At 37.5% G+C, this 21,679-nt stretch overlaps 2 protein-coding genes across 5 annotated transcripts; one reads left to right on the top strand and one right to left on the bottom strand.

Annotated features, from left to right (window-relative positions):
- The first annotated feature begins 368 nt into the window (after positions 1–368).
- On the top strand, positions 369–19,133 carry IL17RB (interleukin 17 receptor B). Its single transcript, XM_067003367.1, is given in 10 exon segments — positions 369–440; positions 1,795–1,807; positions 2,710–2,853; positions 4,003–4,130; positions 4,759–4,885; positions 6,076–6,123; positions 6,756–6,917; positions 9,176–9,281; positions 10,125–10,461; positions 10,464–19,133. Coding segments are annotated over 10 exon segments (1,314 nt in total). The 3' UTR covers positions 10,641–19,133.
- ACTR8 (actin related protein 8) lies at positions 2,453–21,166 on the bottom strand. Of its 4 annotated transcripts, XR_007158073.2 has the most exons (15): positions 20,976–21,165; positions 20,698–20,868; positions 19,799–19,909; positions 19,421–19,525; positions 18,007–18,180; positions 17,317–17,410; positions 16,510–16,642; positions 15,962–16,115; positions 15,158–15,253; positions 14,447–14,587; positions 13,764–14,028; positions 13,287–13,450; positions 12,462–12,608; positions 4,369–4,491; positions 2,453–2,887 (listed from the first exon to the last, which is right to left on the bottom strand). XR_007158073.2 is itself a non-coding variant. In XM_048047540.2 (14 exons), exons 1-13 carry the CDS (start codon positions 21,096–21,098, stop codon positions 12,465–12,467), a joined length of 1,875 nt encoding a protein of 624 aa, XP_047903497.1. In that variant the 5' UTR covers positions 21,099–21,164; the 3' UTR covers positions 2,453–2,887; positions 12,462–12,464. The 4 variants fall into 4 exon arrangements, 3 of the variants coding, with proteins under 3 accessions (XP_047903497.1, XP_013043940.2, XP_013043939.2); XM_048047540.2 differs by lacking the exon at positions 4,369–4,491 and having other exon boundaries at positions 20,976–21,164; XM_013188486.3 differs by lacking the exons at positions 2,453–2,887; positions 4,369–4,491 and having other exon boundaries at positions 12,351–12,608; positions 20,698–20,865; positions 20,976–21,166.
- Positions 21,167–21,679: the final 513 nt, after the last annotated feature.

The following is a 21,679-nucleotide window of genomic DNA, read 5'->3' as shown; positions in this document are numbered from 1 at the left end:
CCTCTTTACTAAAGTTTAGTTATAGAGGTGTTAAGCATACAAGGGAGTAGACGTGTTGTCTAACATCTGTTCTGTAAACGTTTTGTGTTGTGCTGTCATCTGTGTGTTTCTCTCCATATTGCAAGGTATGCCCTTCCGTATTTATTTACTGACTTTCAGCCTAAGTGCATTAAGTTTTTCTTGTAGTACTTTGATTCAATTTGCTGACAGAAGAGATGTTGTGGTATGTGGGTGGGGGGAAGCACGAGGATCATTAAAATTCTCAGCACACAGCTTGGGCTACGAATGATTTATAGCGAAGTTGGTTTTCAGAAGAAAAGATAATTCTGCCCAGATCAAAGAGTTTGTAATCATTTTTATCAGCGGAGATGAATCTGGGAGCCTGTGTCCTGCTGAATTTGGTACTGAAAAGCTGTAGTGGTGGTGAACAAGCTAAGCCGGTAAGATATCAGTGGGAAAATAATGCACCTTCCTTTCTCCTGTCTATTCTGCATCAAAAGCAGAATAACAGTTTCTCACACTGAATTGAAGACATGAAAGGAAGCTGATTCTTCATGCACTAGAAAGAAAATGGATGCTACTGTGGCTACAGACACTGGCTACAGTTGTGTTACTTCTAATCCTGTGTGGGTTAATGGCTTGGATCCATAGGTGCTATGCCCAGCTTTATTAATCAGGTTTCTTTCCTTTAAAATTCTTGTGAGGAGAAGAAAAGAATACCTTTAAAGAATACAGTTGTCCCAAAAGACTGGGAAGGAGGAAAATTATTGAGTTCAAAGTGTTTGTTATATCAAGGTAGCTTCTCATTCAGTGTTAGACTCAAAGACAAACAAGACTTAAATGCCAATAGCCATCAGTGTTTTAAAGATGATAATCCATCTTTTAAAACAAAGGGTGACAGCTCTCTTCTAAAGAATGAGATGGTAGTGTAGAGCCAAAACATTGACTCCTGCCTGCTATTGCAAAAATTCTCTTAGGCTGTGTACATAAAATATTCAGAAATTTTGATATAATCTTTGTCTTAGGATTTGTCCTTATAGCCCAGATGCTTTTGGTAAACATTACACAAATATAAATTAGCCTGTTTCCCAAGATGTCTACATAATATGCAAATTCAAGGGTCTGAGTTGATCCGCCTCTATTCTTTCAATTTCTGTGCTGAAGCCTCTGAACACCATTATCCAAAACAAAACAACCAAGCCTACCAGTAGCTAGGTAATTGCTGAGTTGCGACTGCATCTTGGCACACTGCTTGCGGTGATCTTGTTGCTGCTTTGTATGCCCCTCGACCATTTGTTACCTGGGGACCCACTCGTACATTTTGTGTATGTGCTCAGGATTTTACTGGAAATTATTTTTGCAATAACTAAATAATTATGATGCTTCTGAGAGAAACCTAAGGTATTGTGCCCTGACTTTAATAAAACAAACAAACAAAAACCCCTTCAAATAATATGGATTTCTTTTTTTTTCTTGTGTTTATGTGTGTGTTTGCTGCAAGAAGAAACCAGGTGTATAAGAGTAAAGCTAGACACAAAAAAAATCCCAACGGATGTGCAAAATAAAAATAATTTATTTTGCTATGTATTTTTTAACAGCTCAACGTGATACCTATAACTAGAGGAAACTGGAAGTATGATTTCTGCCTTCAAATTAATGTTATTTCTTTAAATTTGTGGTTTTGCAAATAAAGGTCACAGAGAAATGTCTTTATGTAGACATAATTGCTTAATTTATGCATTTAAGAAAAATAAGATTACATTTCTTTCTTACAGTCCCTTCTGTGTGGCTTAGAAACAGGAAACAGGTATGTAGAAATAAAAAGTTTAAAAACCTGATTTCCCATCTGTGTTTGCCACAGTCATTTAAAAGTGGCATCCTTTCTTTACATGTTTACCTATCTAGAACTTGTGTTGCTTATTATTATTATTATTACTTTTTTTTACTTTCTCTCTGATGTAGTAGGATCTAGTTAAATTTGTTTTTCACACCTTAATGCTCTCAGGCACTTGCCTTCCTTCTCAGATGGATTTCTAGTTGCTTCACAACTTATCCTGGAAGAATTACTGTGCTAAGGGGCATTGCTCAGTTCTGTGGGAGAGGAGGTTCATATTTATTGCATAGCTGCTTGTCCACCCAACAGAACAGTCGAGTTCTGACGGTTCGTTTTGGCTCGTTATGTTACCAGGGAGTCAGGATGAGTTCATGAGGTCCAGGGCTATCGCGTTTTGCAAAGCACTCCTTTTAAAAAGCATGGCTTAGTTTCTTGTACAAGAAATGTTTTCACCTTACTTATAACAAGAGATAACTGATACAGAAAAAATCCCAAAAATGCGTGATCTACAAACTTAAGCGAAGATTACTATCTGATTATATTTTACCTGATTTGATTTTTATCATTGACATCAAAGACTGCAGCTTAAGACAAATAACTTTCATGTAGACAAACAAGAAGGGGGATAAAAATCAGGCTCTTTATTTTGCCATTTTTATAGAAATTTTTCTCTCTCTAAAAGAGAGAAGGTACATGGGAGAAGAAAGGCTATAGTATTCATAAACAGATACTGAAATTCAAGACTCAAAGTGTATTTTTTTTTCCTTCCTTCCGCTCCCAGCATCAAGTAAAAATGCACTCCAGAGACTGATGGACAGGTGGGAAATACGTTGGCTATGATCTGTCTCTTTTAATTCCTGGTTCTCTTTCTTCAGAAGGTCCTGTTCCTGAGCTGAGGAAGCAGTACCATGTTGCACCAGCAGATCTTCATAATCTCAATGCTGTATTGGTTGAGAAACAAGCTGAAACACAATTCCAGTCCTATTTCATGAATATAAGTTGGAGTCTCAGCACAGATGGTAGTTTTTTTTGTCCAAGTGGCTGGTGGTAATCCTAAGGAGAGTGAGAAAATGAACTGCAGAGGGTAATGTCAGACACATGCCATGAGCAAACAAAAGGTATCCTGCTGCCTTTCAGTTTAACCATAGAGGTTTAAGAATGAAAGTTAATTGTTCTGAAGAGATTGGTGAGTACAAACCTACGTGCTTCCACATCAATAGAGGCGTGTTGTCTCCAGGGTTGATTGATGTGTTACCTGACTTTGTGACTCTGGGTGCATTGTTGCAGTGCATACTGCCACCCCACATGTTCAGTAAAGTACTGAAAGTACTAAAGTACTGAACCCACATGTTCAGTAAAGATGACTTGGTTGCAGTCATAAATACACAAGATACTATGCCACTGGCAACCACAGGCAGGACAGGGCTCGTAGGCAAACATAATACATTGGAAAAAATAGCTAAGTTTTTGGGCATCAAACTTTTGTTCCTGTTAGAAACAAAAGCAGCGGATGGCAAAGGTAAAAAAGAGCTGGGAAAAAAATGATTGGAGTCTAGGGAGGAGAGCATCAACAAGATAGAGAAGGTAGTAGTTGTTTGTGGAGTGGAAGGGATATTAACATAATTTATATTGTATGGACAGGGTGAGAAATTAGAATATGCTATAAAATTGCAGAGTCCGTTTTTCCCCAGCAGAATTATGAATTCTGGTTCCCAGATCTGGGACTTCCCTTGTTAGAATAGAAAATATTTTATAAAGGATTTTCTGCCTCCGGTGGGATGTTTTTATGTCTGCAATGAAAAGACTGAAAACCACTTTACCAGATCTCCTAGGACAGGCACTGGTACAAAATGAAATTATTCCTGTGACTGAGCAGAGAGCTGAAATACAGAGACTATAATTTAGATATTTTATGCTTTAATGACATTTTTTTTTGTTTTCATGAGATGAACATGGAATAAACTGGATAAAACTGGGAAAGGTGTGACAGACCTTGGTGTTAGTTCTGTAAACAGGCCAAAAGATCAAGTACCATGGCAAATTTTACCATTGCAACATCTTATTCAGAGAACCTATTGTCACAGAAGCTTTCTCTGTTTAATGTTCTATGAGATGAAACCATTTTTACATTTTGTTGATATTTTTTACTATGTCTGTTTCACTTCAAGCCAACGTCAAAGAACTGACAGCCACAAAGATCTCTGTGAACAGCAAAGGAATTATTGAACATTTTCAGTGTATTCGATGCTATTATACAGAAAAGTTTCAAAGTCAAACTGCAGCTGGTAATCAAGGAGTAAGAAATTTTCAAGTAGTTTTCTTCATCTGCCTTACTTTGGGAAAAGGGAAGTGACATTTAAAAATATGCAGTAGAAATGTCCCTTCTGCTGAAGATAATAAAAACGGACCTAGAAAAGGAAAAATTGAACCTTGATACTTAAGATTTTTACTGAAATAGGATTCTTAGCCATGTGTTTTGGAAGATGGAGAACAAAGCTATAAGAAAATCGGCCTGTCTCTTTTCCATGACTTACCTCTCCTTCTGTTCTCAAGTGAATGCTTAGAGCTAGGGTGACATAAGCCAGAAATACATGAGCTGTCATTGGATGATCTAGGACAGGATGGTGTGACAGGGAACAGCTGTCCTTCATTGTGGGCTGAAATAATTAAAATTATCCCATGTTGGCTGCAAGCTATAATTGTGCATATGTGTAATTATTACACTGATACTTTGTAACTTGTTGCAGTCTCTGAGTTCAGAATTCTCTTTTCCTAAAAAAATATTTTTGTCTTCTTATGTGCACCTATCTGTTAGCAGATACTTATTTATATAAATTCTCTATTAAACCTAGTCCCACCATAATAGTATACATATTTCTAAGTATGAAATTCTCAAGGTGAACTTTTCTTCATTTTTATTTTAGTGGCAGTTCTATTACATTGGATTCCCTGTAGAACCGGAAACAAAATATTTCATCCAGGCTTACAATCTACCCCCAGCAAATATAAATGATGATTTTCCATCGAAATCCCTTTTGCTAACTACACCAGGTAATTTACCAAGAATTCTCTGGTAATGATACTACTGTCTTTTTCCACCCATGATATCGCACAGTCTTCCTTAATGAGGTCAGAAATGGCTTCTGTTTTAAATGTGTTTTGAAATCTACATGGCACCCTATAGACACACCATTATCAAAGCTGTGTACTCAGATGCAGGCAGTTCCTTAGCACTGTTTCTTTTCACTTTGTTTTCCCCCAGGCTTGTTTTGTTTCTGTATTTCCTTGCCACTTTTCTTTTAGCAATGGATTGATATAATTCTAAAGAAAATATTTGTTCTGCTGTTTTAAAATAATTTGCATTTTTAACTGTATAGTTCTTCAGTGTAGTTTTTTGTAAAACATTAGTCAGGAATATTATTATTCCTCTAAAGTTGTAAGGCAGACTGTAGGTTCAGAGGTGCTTTAAAGAACGTGTTGTTCTGGTCATTTTGTCCAATAACTGTTGAACTGTCTCCACACACAAAGACCAGTTTGGTGCTTGTCCTCCAGTACAGCTGTCTGGGAGGACAGGTGGTGTCCTCCTTAGACGACAGCTGTATTCATTATGCCTCCCTTCAAGACTTCACATATCAGGATCAAGGCACTGCTGCTGTATGCATAGCACTCTTCCAGCCAGAACATGTTCCCTTCCTAAAAAGGCTTATATTAGTTTTGTTTGAAATAGGTTGTATCTGTTTATAACAATTTTCTTTCTTGTTTTGAGTTGGATTGTTGGGAGATGGAGAGGTAATAAGCAGAGCAGACTGATAGTAGGATGTTTTTCTTCTGGTTTCTTTTAATCTGCAGTAAGATAAGTGAATCATTTGTAAACAAGCTTTTGATGCCACAAGAAAGAGCACTGGGATTTCACTGGGATTTTTTTTTTTAAAACTTGAATGCCTAGTTATCACCATCACATTTTAGGCAGCTCTCTAAGAAGATAGGTAAGTGGAGTATGTTTTGTGTGTGTGTTTGAGGTGATAATAAAAGTAGGGATGGTAATAGAAAATCAGACAAAACCACGAAGCCACTGTTCATGGAGCAGGAACTACATAGGCTAGTACTTATTGCTAACTGTCCATTTTAAAATGCATTGTGCATAAAGATTCACTTATGGCTAATTTGATGGACTTTAGTGAAAATGTACACACATTATGCAAGCATTTGCTAAAATTTTAAATATCCATTTACATTCACAGGCTGTAATGACAACGTAATGAAATACAGCAAAAGTTGTATTGAAATGGGTAAGTGCAATGTACGCATATAGAGATATCTGAAGAGGGGAAAAATAACACTTCACAAGTTTTACAAGATCATCTTTGCCTGCATACTGAATAGAATCTAAGATCTACTTATGTTTTTTTTTTTCTGTATATTATATTCCATGGCCCTAAGATGGGAATTTTTAGAATTCTGCACAGTTTAATTTAGATAATAATGCCATATTTTAGTCCATGAAAATGTGATTGAGAAGTTTTCTTGGTTTCTTTGAGATAATGAATTTAGTTTAGTTACTGGTAGATACACTATGACATGAAAAAAAGTACTTTAATAGACTAAAATTCTTTGCAGATTTTGGCATGCAGACGTCATTAATACTAAGTACTACTGCTTCTCAATCTGTTGGAGCATTTATGGGCTGGTTTCAGCACATATGTTTTCAAGTGACAGTACCTGTTGTACCTGAAGCAGCTGCAGGGTCTCCTTGTAACTACCACTTCTGACCTGCCCTCTTCCAAGGCACAAACATTCTCTTAGGTCATAAGCTGCCATCTGCTGGGTGTTCATTGCCTATCACAAGCATATTTACAGCAGAAATCCATTTCATCACTTAGTTATTAAAAAAAAAATAAACTGAAATCTTTTCAACCCTCAGGAAGTTTGTGGAATCCAAATATAACTGTCCGTAAAATAGAGACAGGATTAGAAGTGAATTTTACAACAAGCAGTCTTGGGCTTGAATACTTAATACTGCTTTATGAGTGCCAAAATTATGAAGTACTTCTTGAAAAAAACGTGGAAGCAAATGTAATTTTCTGTTAATATATTGAAAGCAGCATCCTGTAAGTTCTTCTCTACTATCATAGTTGTGCTCCACTGTTCCAAAGTGCTGCACTCCACTGTTCCAATACATTCTTTCACTTTTTGAGATGGTCATTTTTTATGATGTTTTTAAACAAAAGGATTTCATTCATTGTGAGCTTAATAAAATATATGAAAATATAAGAAGATATATAGTCAATAGTTACTTAGGCTTAACTAATATGAAACTCATCCTTGCCTGCATATATTATTTGTTTTATTAACTGCATTTAAACATATACACCGCATGTAATAATGATATTGAGACATTAAAACATATATAATACCACCTATTAAATGTGATTTGAAATGCAGTTAACTATTACCTGTAATTTAACTTACTAATGACTCCTTTTGTAATAAATGTCTTTGACTTTTTCCTCCCTCTTGGACACTTCTTTGGGATTTTATGATTAGATAAATGAAAGCACAGTTTCTGTGAGGATACCAGGGAGTGATGAGAGCACTGATATTTTTGTAGAGGTAAGTAAAATTTTGGATTTATTTTCTGTGAACAGAATATTTGCTTGTGTATAGTTAACGTGAAGAGTTGTATTGATTCTGGCTATCAAACAAGATGCAACTATAGCACTGTATATAATTTTTTTCTTATTAAAATGGCTTTTTGATTATGGATTGATAATCTCACGGTGGTAATCGGAGTCTGTATTGTTCAGTAGAGTGTTCCTGTGCTATAAAGCTTAAAGCAAACACACCTAATATATTCACGCTGAATCTTCTTAAATTCTTACTTATCTCATGAATGTCTCTTTTTTGTTATTTATATCATTAGTAAGGAAAATATCTTTCAAGAAAATCTTGTGTTTTAGGAAGCGCTATTCTTCCAAGGAGACTAAACCCTAACACCAAAGAAAATATATGAAAGGTGTTAATCTGTGCAGAACTTCCATTTAATTGTGTACTGGAATTGTTCTACTTTTTTACTTTTTTTCCTCCCCCAGATATTTCCTTATTTTGGTAAGTGTGGATATGACTGCCCAAGGCCTACAGAAAACCTGTCAAACTCTGTACAGATGAAAGACAACAGTTAGTTGAGTGTTTATCATTCCAGAGTCACAAACTTATCAGCAACTGTTCAATGTTTTCTGTTGTATTATGTATATTCAGCAGATTTTCCACAGTATGTTTGACAAAATCTGGGAAAATAAATGTTTTGGTAAACAAACATTTAAATGCCTGTCCTGGTTTTGGCTAGGATAGTTATTTTTCTTCCTAGTAGCTTGTATGGTGCTGTGTTTTGGATTTTGGATGGAAGTAATGCTGGTAACACACCGATATTTTAGTTATTGCTGGGCAGTGCTCAGCTACATCCCTCCTGCTAGCAAGGGGGCTGGGAGTGCACAAGTTGGGAAGGGAGAGCACCAGGACAGCTGGCCCGGACTGGCCACAGGGCTATTTCGTGCCACGTGGCATCGTGCTGAGCAATGGAACTGGGGGGATTTGGCTAAGGGGCTGACATTGTTCAGGGACTGGCTGGGCATTGGCCAGTTGGGTGGCAAGCAATTGTGCTGTGCATCACTTTTTTTTTTTTTAATATTGTGGTTTTTTTCTTCCCCTTTTCCCTTTTGTATTAAACTGTCCTTATCTTAACTCACGAGTTCTTGCACTTTGTCTATTCTTTCAATTCTCTCCCCCTGTCCGACTGTGGGAAGTGAGCAAACGGCTGTGTGGTGTTTAGTTGCCTGCTGGGTTAAACCACAACAGCATCAAAAACCTCTGAAAAAGCAGGTGACTTCAGTTGAAGGTAATTTTATACACACTGGCCTTGGTAAACTTTGCCTTACATCTTCCCTCTCTTTAAAGTTGAAGTTTTAAACTTAATACAGTCAGTAATGCTGCAGTTCAGAGATTACTTAGTAACTATCGCTTATGGCAAAACTCTAAACAAAAGGGTAGAGAGAACAAGTAATGAGAGGTTGCAGGAGGAGGTGCATTCCAAAAACATGGGAGGAAGTGTAAGGAAGCAGATTCAGACTGTTCTGTTGTTTCAAAATAGGGAAGGAAATCAAGTAACTCAGTACACAGCTATGCTGTTGTCAGTGTGATTATTAGGCCTTTTGCGTTACCTTTTAGCACGATTCTTCTTCCAAGTATGGACACTAGAAATGTTAATTTCAGTAATTCATTAACTGGAGACAGATTTTTCAGCTATGCAAGACTTGTTTGAAACTGTTTTTCTTTTTTTTCCCCCAGATATCCTAACAATCAATTCAGTTGGAAGATTTGTGTCTTCTCCTTGCTGCTCTACTTGCAGTTGTATCTACTATTGCTGTGGTAGTTTGTATCCTTACAAAGCAAGGTAAGAGTTCTCTTTTTTTTTGAAGTTCAATATTTCTGTAATTCCTGTTGATTTCTGTGATTTTTGCCACCGTATCCTTTTAGATGAAATAGATTGTACAAAAGTCACCACCTTTTAGGTATCATTGTAATAGATAGTCTCAAGGTTGTTTAAGAAACTCCAGGTAAGTCTCCGTTAACGCTTTATTTTAAATCAATATTGTGCTTTTCAAGAGAATCACCCACCATACTCATTATGGTTTGGTTCATACTGCTGCGTAGTTGAGGAGTGTGGCCTTGACTCTCACACATGAAATTGAACTGGAAGATAGGCTCTAATGAATCTAATGTAGTGCAACCACTAGTGGGTATGCAAGCCACAGGACCATACCAGGGATAAGCTGCAGTAAAACCCCTGAAAGACTTGGTGCAGTCTGGTCCTTGGCCCAGTTGTTCTGCTCTGTAGTCGCTGTTATTCTACCACACTTTTCACTAATGTAAGCCTACCCTTTTTCCTTCCACTGTTTCTTTCCTAAATGGAGAATAGATACTCAATTTCTTAAACACTTATGAAACAGTAAATTACATAGTGTGGACAATTTTTGGTTTGCCATTTCTTCTTTTGCATGAACCCAGCTGATGTTTCCTATAGTTTTGCTGTTTTTCTTTGCTTAGCACCTTTATTCACAGTATTAGTTTTGCAGAAGGACTAACAGCATCCTTCTGCTACATTCTATTCTTCACACCAGTCTATAATGGAAGGCTGCAGTCAACCCCTTCATACTGAGAATGCCATTCAAATTCTGTTTTCATTGTTTCTAGAAACACTGACATTTTAAGAGAGCATATGGTGTCTCTTTTGTTAAACAGATACATTTAGAAGGCAATTCTTCCATCAGGTGCGGCTACAACTACATGTTAAAGTACTGGTTATATATCCAGTACTTTGTCTTAATCACACTGTCCTTTCTTTTGCTGAATTTCTGCATGAGGGCTGCCAGACTGACGTCATTCTAGACTTGTGGGAGAGAAGGAGAATTGCTGAAAAAGGTCCTGTAGCATGTCTTGCTGCTCAAAAAGCAGCAGCAGATAGGGTGATTTTCCTTAGTTCAAACCCTACCACTGCTGCGTGTGACGGTGCCTGTAAAAGTGTGAGAAACTACAGTAACACAGAAAGCATGTTCTCTCTTGCACTCTTGCAGTTAACCGCTTCTGTAGTGACATGACAAATCGGTCCTCTGTGCAAAAATATATGGTTGTTTCTTTCAATGAGGTGAATGCACAAGATACTTTACCAAGTGCTCTGAATATCTGTCCAAAATACTGTCTTATGAAGGACATGAAGAATTTCTATAGAGACCTTTCTGTTTCTTACAACTAGGTGCATAGCAAGAAATTGAGAATTAATAGTTGTCTGGATATTAAGCTCTAGTCTTACAAAAGCTGTACAATAGGGACAAATTTAATATGAGCTTTCTTACTTGAAAGAAATCACTAATAAAATACTTCTATTTTAACCAGTGAAAAACGTAGAAGTGATTTCCACAATATGAAATGAAATGAAGAAATTTGTTCTCAAGTAAAATAACCAGTAAGAAGTAATCGGTTGTGAAAATCATGGAATGTAGTTCACTACGTAATTCAGAAGTACTGCTTTCCCCTGCGCAGTTTGTGAAGTTAACTGGTGGACTCCTCAGTTGCAGTGAAGTGGTGCAGTCTGGCTCAGAGGCTGTTTTGGTGATTGTAACTTTGTTGAGATACAGTGCACATTTACAGTATATTTGATGTGGCATTGTAAGAATGAAGTAGATCTTACATTTCACTTGGTGTCCAGGTGTCATCAGCACTCATTGATGTAAAGTTGTGAAATTTTTTGATGTGGAGAATATTTGTAGGTCAAAAAATCAAAAAAAAAGATCTTTGTACATATGTACTTTCTCTTCTGTATCACCCTCAAGTGACTTAAAAATTAATTCTGTAACTGAAATTCTAGACCCTTTTCTTGACATCCCCCCCCCCCCCCAAAAAAAAAAGAAAAACAAAACCAAACCCAGCACTGACAAGTAACCTTGCCAGAGTAAAATCTGAAGTATGGTATGCTTTCTGGAGATCTTCAATAAAATGGAGCTCACAGTTACTACTTTTAAATAAAATATAATAATGTAACTATAGCCTGCAGTAAATTATTTTCAGATGAGTTTACAGCATAATTTGACTAGAGAGATCCTTTCTCTAAAACTTTTAATGAAAGCAGGTTAAAAGTAAGTCAGTTCTTTCTTATATGATTTGCAGAAACATTCATCTTTGATATATTGTCGAAAGAGGTTTAATAATATTAACCTACATTTTAATTGCAGATAGGGATTTAAGGCATCGTTTGCAGGTGGTGGGAGTCTTCATTACGGAAGATAAAACAACAAATAGCACTTAAATAAGTGAGGCTTAGTTTATATCTAAGGATTTCAGAGAAAAAGCCCATGCTATATAAATAGCTATTTATAGCTATATAAAAAAATAAATAAATCTAGCTCTAGGTGTATTATATTGATTTTCTTTTTAAATAGGGAAAGAGTGGAGCACTACCACAAATAAGGAGAAGCTAAAATGAGATTTTAATTATGAGACCAGGGAAGAAAATATATTCCACTTTCATAAGTTTTTTCACTTAATAATATAAATTATTATAGAAGCGAAATACAACAGCAACTGAAGTCTAGGTTCTCTATTTCACTTTTTCCATGATGATCATTTGTATAACAATTTTATCTCCTGGTAACATTAGTGTAGGAATGGGAGTAAGGCATTAATCACACAGAATGCACCCTTCAGGTGTTGTTTCTGTGTATATTTATGTGTGTCTGGAATTAATCTTGGCTTAAACTTGACCTTTTCAATATATGGTATCTCAAATTCCCACATTGTGCCACTTTGTGTGTATATATTTAAAACCTACATAATATAAATGCAGTGAATCTGGAGATAAGTGATATTCTGTACACTAAATTCAGTGCATACAATTGAAAAGATCAACTATAGCAATGCTGAAGTAATATGCATTCAATAAGATTTTTGCACCACTATTGGAAAAATCTCAGTTGAAGTTAGTTTTAATAAAATAAACCATCAGCAGAAAATCAATACATCTGCACTGGAAAAAAGTGACATCTGGAGATCGATTAACCATGCTCTCCTGTAAACATACCAGTTACCAGACAAACGCAGCTCGCTCTCGTAACATTCTTACACCAAAACGCTGCCATTCTCGCTGATATATCCAGAGCTCCTGAGTTGTGTCAAGACAGGCTAAAACAGCACCTCCTTTCCATGCAATTAAGCGGGGATCCATATCCTAAATTTAAAATACATAGGGAGAGTCACTACTCTGCACACGGTTCTCAAATGCTGCCTCCTTTTTTTTCCCCAACAGTATTCATTACTTAGAATCTTGGTAGTGAGGAGAGGAGAAAAAGTTTTTCAAAATCATTCAGAAGAAAAGAGTTTCATGATATTGAGATTTTAAAAATGGAAAAAAATATTTAAGGTGTTTTAAAAGTCACTTTTTTTAATGACTTTTAGACATGCCAGGAAAATCCTGCCCTCAGCAGGCAGGCCAAATGCTCTAAAAATACTCAAGCTTTGCTTTTTACAAATTTTGTTTGGTTACAGCCAAGCTAAAATGGCCATACTTTAACACTGATGATAATTAAAACAAAACCAAAACCTAACAATTCCTTACTGAGCAGAAAGATACTTTCATGGACCCATACTAATTTCTTCTTTGAGAACATGGCCCTCAGCTAATAAGCACTTCCATGATCAATACCAGTAATTATCTTGCTTTACCTGTAATTGCCTGCCTGTAATACCAGTGCTATAGTATGAGCTGTCAGCTTGCCTAAATCTCCTCAAAAATACACAAAAAAGTGTAACCATTCTTTCTGTGGTTTTGAAAGAATGTATTATTAAAGATCTTTTGAAGATTTCAACCAATCCTAGTTTACTAACTGTGTAGTTATTAATGTTATACCTTAGGTCTTGTGATGACTTCAACATTTTCAACGACTCTTCTGAAAGAAGGGGGCATTTTGTTGAGAATTCGGTGTTGAAGAAACTCTTGAGCTTTATGAAACATAAGACCTCCTCCCACTACTAAGATGGAGCTGTACATCTTCTTTTTTGTATCATCGGATGCTGGAAGGAATGGATATATAGAAGTATATCTATTTTTAAACTTTAATAGGGCCTGTATTTATATTGCAAAGAACTTAATGTAAGTCAAACTAGATACAAATTGGTAAAAATTTACTTCTAAAATTCTTTTGCTATTCCTTGAAGCTTCAAAAACAAGCTCAAGAAAACTCAACAAAGATTCAAGTTTAACTGTGCAGCTACTCTAGAGATGATAAAATAAAGGGACATACATACTACTTTACTAAAATCTAGGAGTTACCTTAAATCCACAGTGAAAAGCAATTTGACAGAGTTATACAAACGTATTTCTTACCACAGCAGTCAATACTATGAAGGATGGCTTTGTCAAGGCCTAGGGCTTTGCCTTCAAACTGAGAAATCGCTGTTTTCCTGGACATGTGTGCACTTAAAGGTTCCTCTGAATCATTTCCAGATATCATACAGTCACTTTGGGAAGATCCCAGTTCCACTTCTTGGGGGTAGACCCTCTCTGAAATGTCTGTGGCTTGGCCTCTCAAATCTCCCTCATACGTACCAGGCTTTGACATAGACTTTCTATCAGCTGTAGCTTTTGCAGACTTAAAATAAGAAAACAAGTTTAAATATAAACTATGAAAAATAGAAAAAGATCTTCAACAGGTTACAGAACAGTACAAAGACTTAATTAAGCACCACTACTTTACCTTTTTGCACAGAAAAGTTAAACATTGCATTGCTGCCTCATACAATTTTTGATTCCCACTTTCAGAGTAAGGGTTTTAATTTCAAATCCACCAGAAGTATCAATGCCATTATTATGAAGTCTCCTTAGACACTGAAAATACACAGTTCTAATTAAGGACTTGTCTAGACATGTGTAATTCCTCACTTTACATTTGTTCTTTAATGCTGCTGACCCAGGTAACAAACCTTGGTCTCAGAGATGAGGTACTAAGTTCCAATTTCATTCCCTAATTACATAATACTCAATGAAAAATAAAACCAGCATTCACACACCTGCTCCTGCTTACTTTGTGTGGCTAGCAAATATTGTTCATCATGAGGATCTTCAGGGTCACCTTGTGACCTGTGTTGCAAAGTTGTCATTTTTTGTCCAACAATTCCAAAAGTTGCTGGATAAAACAGAGCCATTGGAGCCTGAAGAATGAGAGATTTGGCATTTTATTACGTGCATTTTTACCAAATTGGTATTTACTATAAAAAAGAAAAATCTTCTATTATCTTAGTTTTCTTGCAAATCAAAATTAATACAGATTTTTTCAAGTAGTTTCATAAAAGGCTTAGTGTCTTCAGTTTTGTATAATTAAAAAAAAACAAACATTGAATATACTTGTAGATGTTCATAGGTTTCTTTACAGCCTTGTGTGATGTACAAGTAATTCAAATGTAGTTTGTTACAGAGTTAGAAATTTCAGTGCAGTGAAAAATTTGCAGAATCAGCATTCATTTCTTACACTTGAAGGATAAACATCATCATATTCAATTGAACTCACAAACCTTCTGGCTAAAGCTAGTTAGAAGTGTTGTGCATTGCCTTGTGCTTCATTAGGCACGCTCATATATATTGTAATTAATTTTAATATTATTACAAAGCATATGTAAAAACCAGTATGTAAATTACATGGGCTAAATAGCATGGAGACAATACAAAGAGAGGCCCTGAACCTGAACACTGAATATACTTCTTGTCCCTTTTACAAAAATCACCTGTAATTTTTCATCCCCTAATCGGAACTGGTATAATAGAGCTGGAGAATCCGGATGACGAATTTGGAACTCATGGTCTTGCAATCCAGAAATATCCTGCAGTCAAAAATGTTAAAAAAAAAATATATATATGTATTTTTTGTATCTCTATGTCAAGCTGCACAATCTAGTGAAACTGTGGGCAATGATAAAACATAACAATTCTAAATTTCATAAATCTATTCTTCAACTCCTTTTAAAGTCTTTTCCTTGTAGCAAGATCTACCCAAATCTTTCCACGTGCTTAAGCCTCTAAAATGATGGTGTGTTTGGAACGATGAGACCTGCTGGCAGATCTCACAAAACTGAAACTGAAAAACAGCATATATGCAAATACTATCAGCTTTTTTCAGTAATAAGAACAAATAAACCTCCTTTCTAACTAGCTGAGATTCCTTTCAACTACAAGAAAAATAAAACATATTTCAAATACTTCAGCTCTAAACCTTCTACAATTCTTGCCAGTACTTCATTTTCTATGCCCATTAAGCCCATTTCCTACAGCTCTCCTGTATCTAATAATTAAAAATATACCAGTTAGAGAGGACTATATGAGATGACTATTCTATATTAAAAATAAAGCACACAGTATGTGCAAACACCACCTTTCATTGAAAAAAATCATGCATCTTCTGAACTGTTGCATATATTCTAACCATTTTATACGCTTTTTCCATTTGCAAGCAATTGTAGACTCACTTAAAGGTTCCCCAGAGTAGCATTCTGTAGAGGAAAAAAAGAGAACAGATCATTTTCCTTTCTCACCTGGTCTAGATGACAGAATGTCTCCTTTAGGTGCTGAAGCAGAAGGCAATCCAACTTATTAGTTAACTGACAGTCTCTGTATGGAAACCCTGCTCGTTGCATAAGCCAATAAAAACATCTCGACACATCAGATCCTCCATATGCAAGGCACAGCCTAAAGAATAGAGAAGAAAAATATTTTATTAATTTTCTGTAATACTGGCCTTTTATAGTGGCAAACATACGAATGAAGGCAACATTTCAGATGTACTACAATCATGACTTCCACATAGTTTGCAGAGCACAATGTTCTGCTATTTTCTTCTTTTAAACATGTCAGAATTCTTTAAGGTTCATGTTCTAACATGATGACCTTGTTGAATAGCTCACAATGAAACAAACAAAACAACCACATGACAACAACATAAAAAAAACAAACAACACAACAAAACAACTGTATTTGCAAAAAGTTTTCTGTATTAGTAAAAAGTTTTCCTCATTTTTTAAAGTCAAGTCTTTGGTAAGTAACTAAGTACATGCTTGTAATAATTCTGCACATGAAAAGATACCTGGTGTTGCGATGGGAAACACCATCTTCTACACAGCAAACACTTGTCTTCTGATCTCCCACATCTACTATACACGCACTGCTTAAACCACTTCCAAAAGTAGCACAGACAGACTCCTGGTGTACTACAATTCCTAGCAATATGAGAAAAAAGAATATCCAATTTACGCCAAGCTCCACAGCTACGTTTCTGAATTCAAAGTATGTCTTTTAAATGTCTTTTATGTCTTTAAATTCTTTAAAAATCTACTCATAGCCTGAGTCTCCACTGAAAGGTTGTACATTTAGTGATGATTGGGTGGAGGACTAACACAGTTTTTGTTGGGTAAACCCTTGAAGTCCTGCAAAAAGCTACTACCAGGATGGATGCCTATATTTGCATGTTCTTATTTTGTGAGATTAAGGATATTGTTGCCAGACAACCTGTTTTTGTAACTCGTATTGCCAGGTCTTGGTTATAAGATGCATATGAAACATTTTCCTAGTTTTTTTCTGGAATAACATTGTACATTTTAGAAACAGTCATTTAAAAATACTTGACAAATCAGACTTGCTACAGCCTTTTTATCTCAGCTGAAGTGAGAAGCCCACAGTTGGAATACCTGATAGCAAAGCAAGAAAATGATTTCAGTGCTAGGCAACCATTTTGCCCTATTAAAAGAGGCAACAGTTACAGGAATATCAACAGATGAAAGCTGTGAGCCCTGGCCAAGCTGGGATTGGCCTGCAAAAACGTGTCTTAATGGGAAAAAAAACAACACAATTTTATGCTATTAATCATTCAGTGCTTGCTTCTGTAGGGTTTTACCTGAGAAGCCCATCTTCATTAGGATCATATTCACCAGTTCTTTCACATGCTGTTTATTGTAGATGTCTGGAATTAGTAAAATGCACCTATAGTACTGAATATAAGAACAGTAAGTCAGCTCTCAGACTGAGTTTCTCTTTGCACGCTTGAATACCTGTTGCCAATTAAGAAAGCATAATATATGAGGTGCTACAAGAAGCAAAATTATGGGAAGGTGGAACATTTTTAATAATTTTTTAAAAATATTGAGAATAAGTACCAAGTTAACAGTTTTTAAGTCATTAAAATGTTTTCAAGTACACCAAATACAGCAAAAACACCTACTTGGCCAGGAAGAGAAATTATGCAAGTGTTAGACACCTATTCCTGTTGACTCCTTTTTAGTTAACATACAAAAAAATAAGACAGAAATTTCTATGATGGATTCCAAAAAGGACTTTAATTACATAAAGGATTTCCAGATCTTCTTGCTGTAAGTTCTATTACCAAATTTTGTCCTAAAGGAACACACAAAATTCCAAATGAAGTCTTAGACAGGCAGACAGCCTTAGACAGTCTGACAGTCACCAGACAGACTATCCATTAAGAAAACTACCAGTAAGAGGCTATCAGTAATAGCAGGTTGATTCTCTTTTATCACAACATTTACAGCAAGTGGATACAGCCCACACTAACACATTTATAGCTCACCTTTAGGTCTTTCAGTGGTATTTCCAGATATTTTTGTATTGCATGGGACCATATCACTTCAAGATCTGCTAATACTGCAGTGAGAGAGCCACCAGGCCCTGTGTGGAGGTTCAACTGCCCTCTTCTAATAGGCCAATGTATATTATAAGAATCCAGTGGATTAACATATAGTGCCTGAAAATAAGAGATGAAGTTACTTTTCTCCCCAAATTAGTAATAAATATTAAAATAATATTTCAGAAGTAGTTAGAACATGGCATACAGCAGCACCGAGACCAATGTAACAGCAGATTTCTTTTTAACAGGTCTGGGTTGCATTAAAAAACATTCAATACATGGTTTAAATTGCCAGAATTTTCCTATCCATGGATGCAGAGTCATTTAGGTTGGAAAAGACCTTCAAGATCATCAAGTCTCTAACAGTGTCTTTTTTTCTGTTATCTCAAATTAATAACTAAAATAATTTAAAAACTCTTTGAAGCTCATGAATACCTACTTACTGAGCAGTGATTCCATGTGCTGACCCTTTTATCAGTTTCTTGCCTTTTCTCTGAATTATACCACATGGGCAAAGTTCTTACCTAGTCCCTACAGAAACGGTGATTTATAGCAGCAAAGAATCTACCCTGTTGCTTCTAATAACTAAGTGAAGCTTTAGAGTAGTCACATATGTATTACTTATCCTTGATGTAAGGAATGGTCCAGCAATTCGTGTCACTAAGGGATTTGAATGGTTAACATTGAGGCCTGGGTTTAGGCGGTAAGAGAACAAAGGGATTTCTTTAGAGAAAAACTGCTGACTCTGCATGGACGTGCAGTAACTTCTGACATCCGGCCAAGAGACCACCAGATGAGGAGGAAGAATATGAGCCTCCCGCCCAAGCGGCCCCCGAGAGACTACCAGAGACTGATGAGCAGGCGCCCCTGGGAGGACTTCGGATTCGGGAAATCAATTATAATAACCCTGCCTCTTTTAGAAGTAGTAATAAATATGTATTAGCCTAGGAGTATAAAAAATCAGCTGTCTTACGTAACGGGTGTGCGTCTTGGTGGAGCAGAGACTTCCAGCACACCCAGCGCTGTTTGCTTGCCTCTATTCGTTTAATAAATTGTAAACTTTGATTGCAGTCCTATTTGGGACTCAGTCATTTATAACACTTGACAAATACAAGAATGAAAGAGACATGGTTTATCCTGCAGTTTGAAAAAAATGTTTACTCGCTACGCACCTAGGAAAAACTATCTGGTCTTGCTGAATAATAATATTCCGTTAGTCCCTAGTAAAGTTTCTCATATATTGCTAAATTTAGCCTAAATTGTTCTTCAATACATACTACTATATAGCAAAGTACTACTGATTAAATAACCATATTAAAAGATAATAGCCTCATTTTAGCAGGGAAATGAATCTTACCTCTTCTCCTACCAAAAATTCAGGATGATTTGATGTGTTTGTCCACTTTGCCCCAGAGCTGTGATCTAAAATAGCTGGCCGCATCTGTCTGTTGTATGACCTGGCCTGAAATGTAAACGAGTCAAACGCTGTTAAGTATTTTACCAGTCGCTTTTTATGCATAAAAGCTAAACAAAACAAAACCAGAAACCAAAGCAAACAACACGGAAGAACCAATTTACATCTTCACCATCTTCTCAAATCTTCATTATCAATGCACACAATAGCACCGTCTGTATCTACTGTATAACAGATGTCTGTTCTTGGGCATTAAAACATAGCATTATATCAAATGATTACATGAATTAACAATTTATTAAAATCTTAAGAATGAGTTACCTGGTCGGGTGACACTGGTATACGCCTCGCACCGTTTGACATCTTTTTGGACCATATTGCTTGGTCCACCATTTTAAGGCCATTTTGTCTCTGCTCAGTGCTTTCAGGTTTCTAAACAACAAAAACACATATATAACAAAATACTTACTTTCCAGTCTGTAAACTAGTAACATTGACTGAGAATCATGATTGTAGTTGCTAGACTGTAGGACTTTTTTATATTAGAGTTCCTGACACCTATTTGTCAAAGTCATCCTGAGTTTTTGTAATTGACTGTTAACAGCTGCTGGACTTCATCTCCAGTTTGAGGAGCTCTGGACATTATCTATTTAACTATAAAAATATAAAGTAGGAAAAAATGTTTAAGTAGATCTCAATTATTTAGAAGTGAGCTTTAGTATTAGAAATGTGAATTTGATTAAAGATTTATGGTACAGATTTTGATTATGAATAAAATCATATATTTTCTGAACGGACTAATATTACTAGCTACGTTATCCATATTACAAAACAAGTTGTAAGGGGTGCAATCACAAAAGGAGGGGTTCGATTCTAGTTCCGCAGCTGTCGTTCTATAAACACAAACAGTACACATGGTAGCAGATCATGTGGCAGAGACGTCAATGAGTACAAGCTCTCACTCTATCAATTTATGAAATTTAATTCATTGTGACTAAATGAAATGACATAAAGTGGTGCAAATCTACTGGCTTGGTTAAGGTGGCATCTACAGCATGTTAAAAGGGGGAAAAAGAAAAGGTTTGTCCTCAGAAGTGTTGTTCTGTGGAAAAAATCTGCATAAGGGGAAGAGCCGCGTCACACAGCCAGAAAGGCCAGGAAATACCGCCCACAAACACCCGTTTTAGCGCGGTCGGAGGGCACCGGGGTGCCGGGCTTACATTGAGGCCGTCCCTGAGGAGCCAGCTGTCCCTGCAGGCCGCCTGCCCGGGCTGCCGCTGCCGCCGCGCGATGACGTGCGGGATGCCCACGGGCAGCGTGTCCGTGGCCCGGCCGAGGCGCAGTGTCGCAGAGCCGGGGTGGATGACCACGATGAAGTTGCTCTGTATCTGCTGCAAGCAAGCACAAGGCGCGGGGCCGCAGTGGGTGCCTGAACCTGAACCTGAGCCCGGGCCCGTCCCCCCCGCCTCCCCCCGCCCCTCGCCCGGCCGGGCCTCACCTCCTGCAGGGACTCGGGCACGGCGGCGGGGACGATGGGCCGCTTGGCGCCGCGCTGCTCGCGCTCGCGGTCGCGCTCCTTGTCCTTGCCGTTCTCCGCCTCGCCCTTCTCCGCCTGGGTCATGGCCCCGGCCTCGAGGAAGCCGAGCGGCGCCCGGCCCACCCTCGGAGCGGGCGGGGAGCGGGAGCGGGCGGGCCCGCAGCCGGCACCGCCCCTCAGGGAGGTGCCGGGAGGGGGCTCGGCCGCTCGGGGCCGGTATTTGTGGGGGAAAGGCCGTATGCTCGGCCGTGCTGCTGCGGGGAAGGGAAGCGGCCTCTTCCGAGCGACGGCAGGGACTGCCCGCGTCTGGTCCCAGGGCAGGGAGCTCCTTCAGGAGGAGGAACGTGGGGAGGTCAGAGTTGGGTGCAGCTGCTGCTACGCAGCGCGGATCGAGAGTAGCTCGGCTTTGGCTGGGGGCATCGCCATCTGGAGGGGCCGTTTCACTGTAACTACTAGGCGAAACAAACTAGTACATCCATATGTTAACCAAGGGGCAGTGTTGGATGTAATAATTACCTGCTAGAGGTTATTAGAGAAGTTTAGGTGGAAAAGCTTCAAGTGGCACCTTATGGAAGATAAGTCAGTCTGGATTCTCCTTAGCAGGTGCTATTTTCTCAAATAGACCCAGTCCTCTCCAATTGAAGTACAAAATACCAGTTGACCCC

The sequence above is a fragment of the Anser cygnoides genome, chromosome 10 (assembly GCF_040182565.1).
Source record: "Anser cygnoides isolate HZ-2024a breed goose chromosome 10, Taihu_goose_T2T_genome, whole genome shotgun sequence".
Classification (NCBI taxonomy): Eukaryota; Metazoa; Chordata; class Aves; order Anseriformes; family Anatidae; genus Anser; species Anser cygnoides.
The sequence above is the reverse complement of the archived record's forward strand: the minus strand, read 5'-3'. Positions and strand labels throughout refer to the sequence as shown.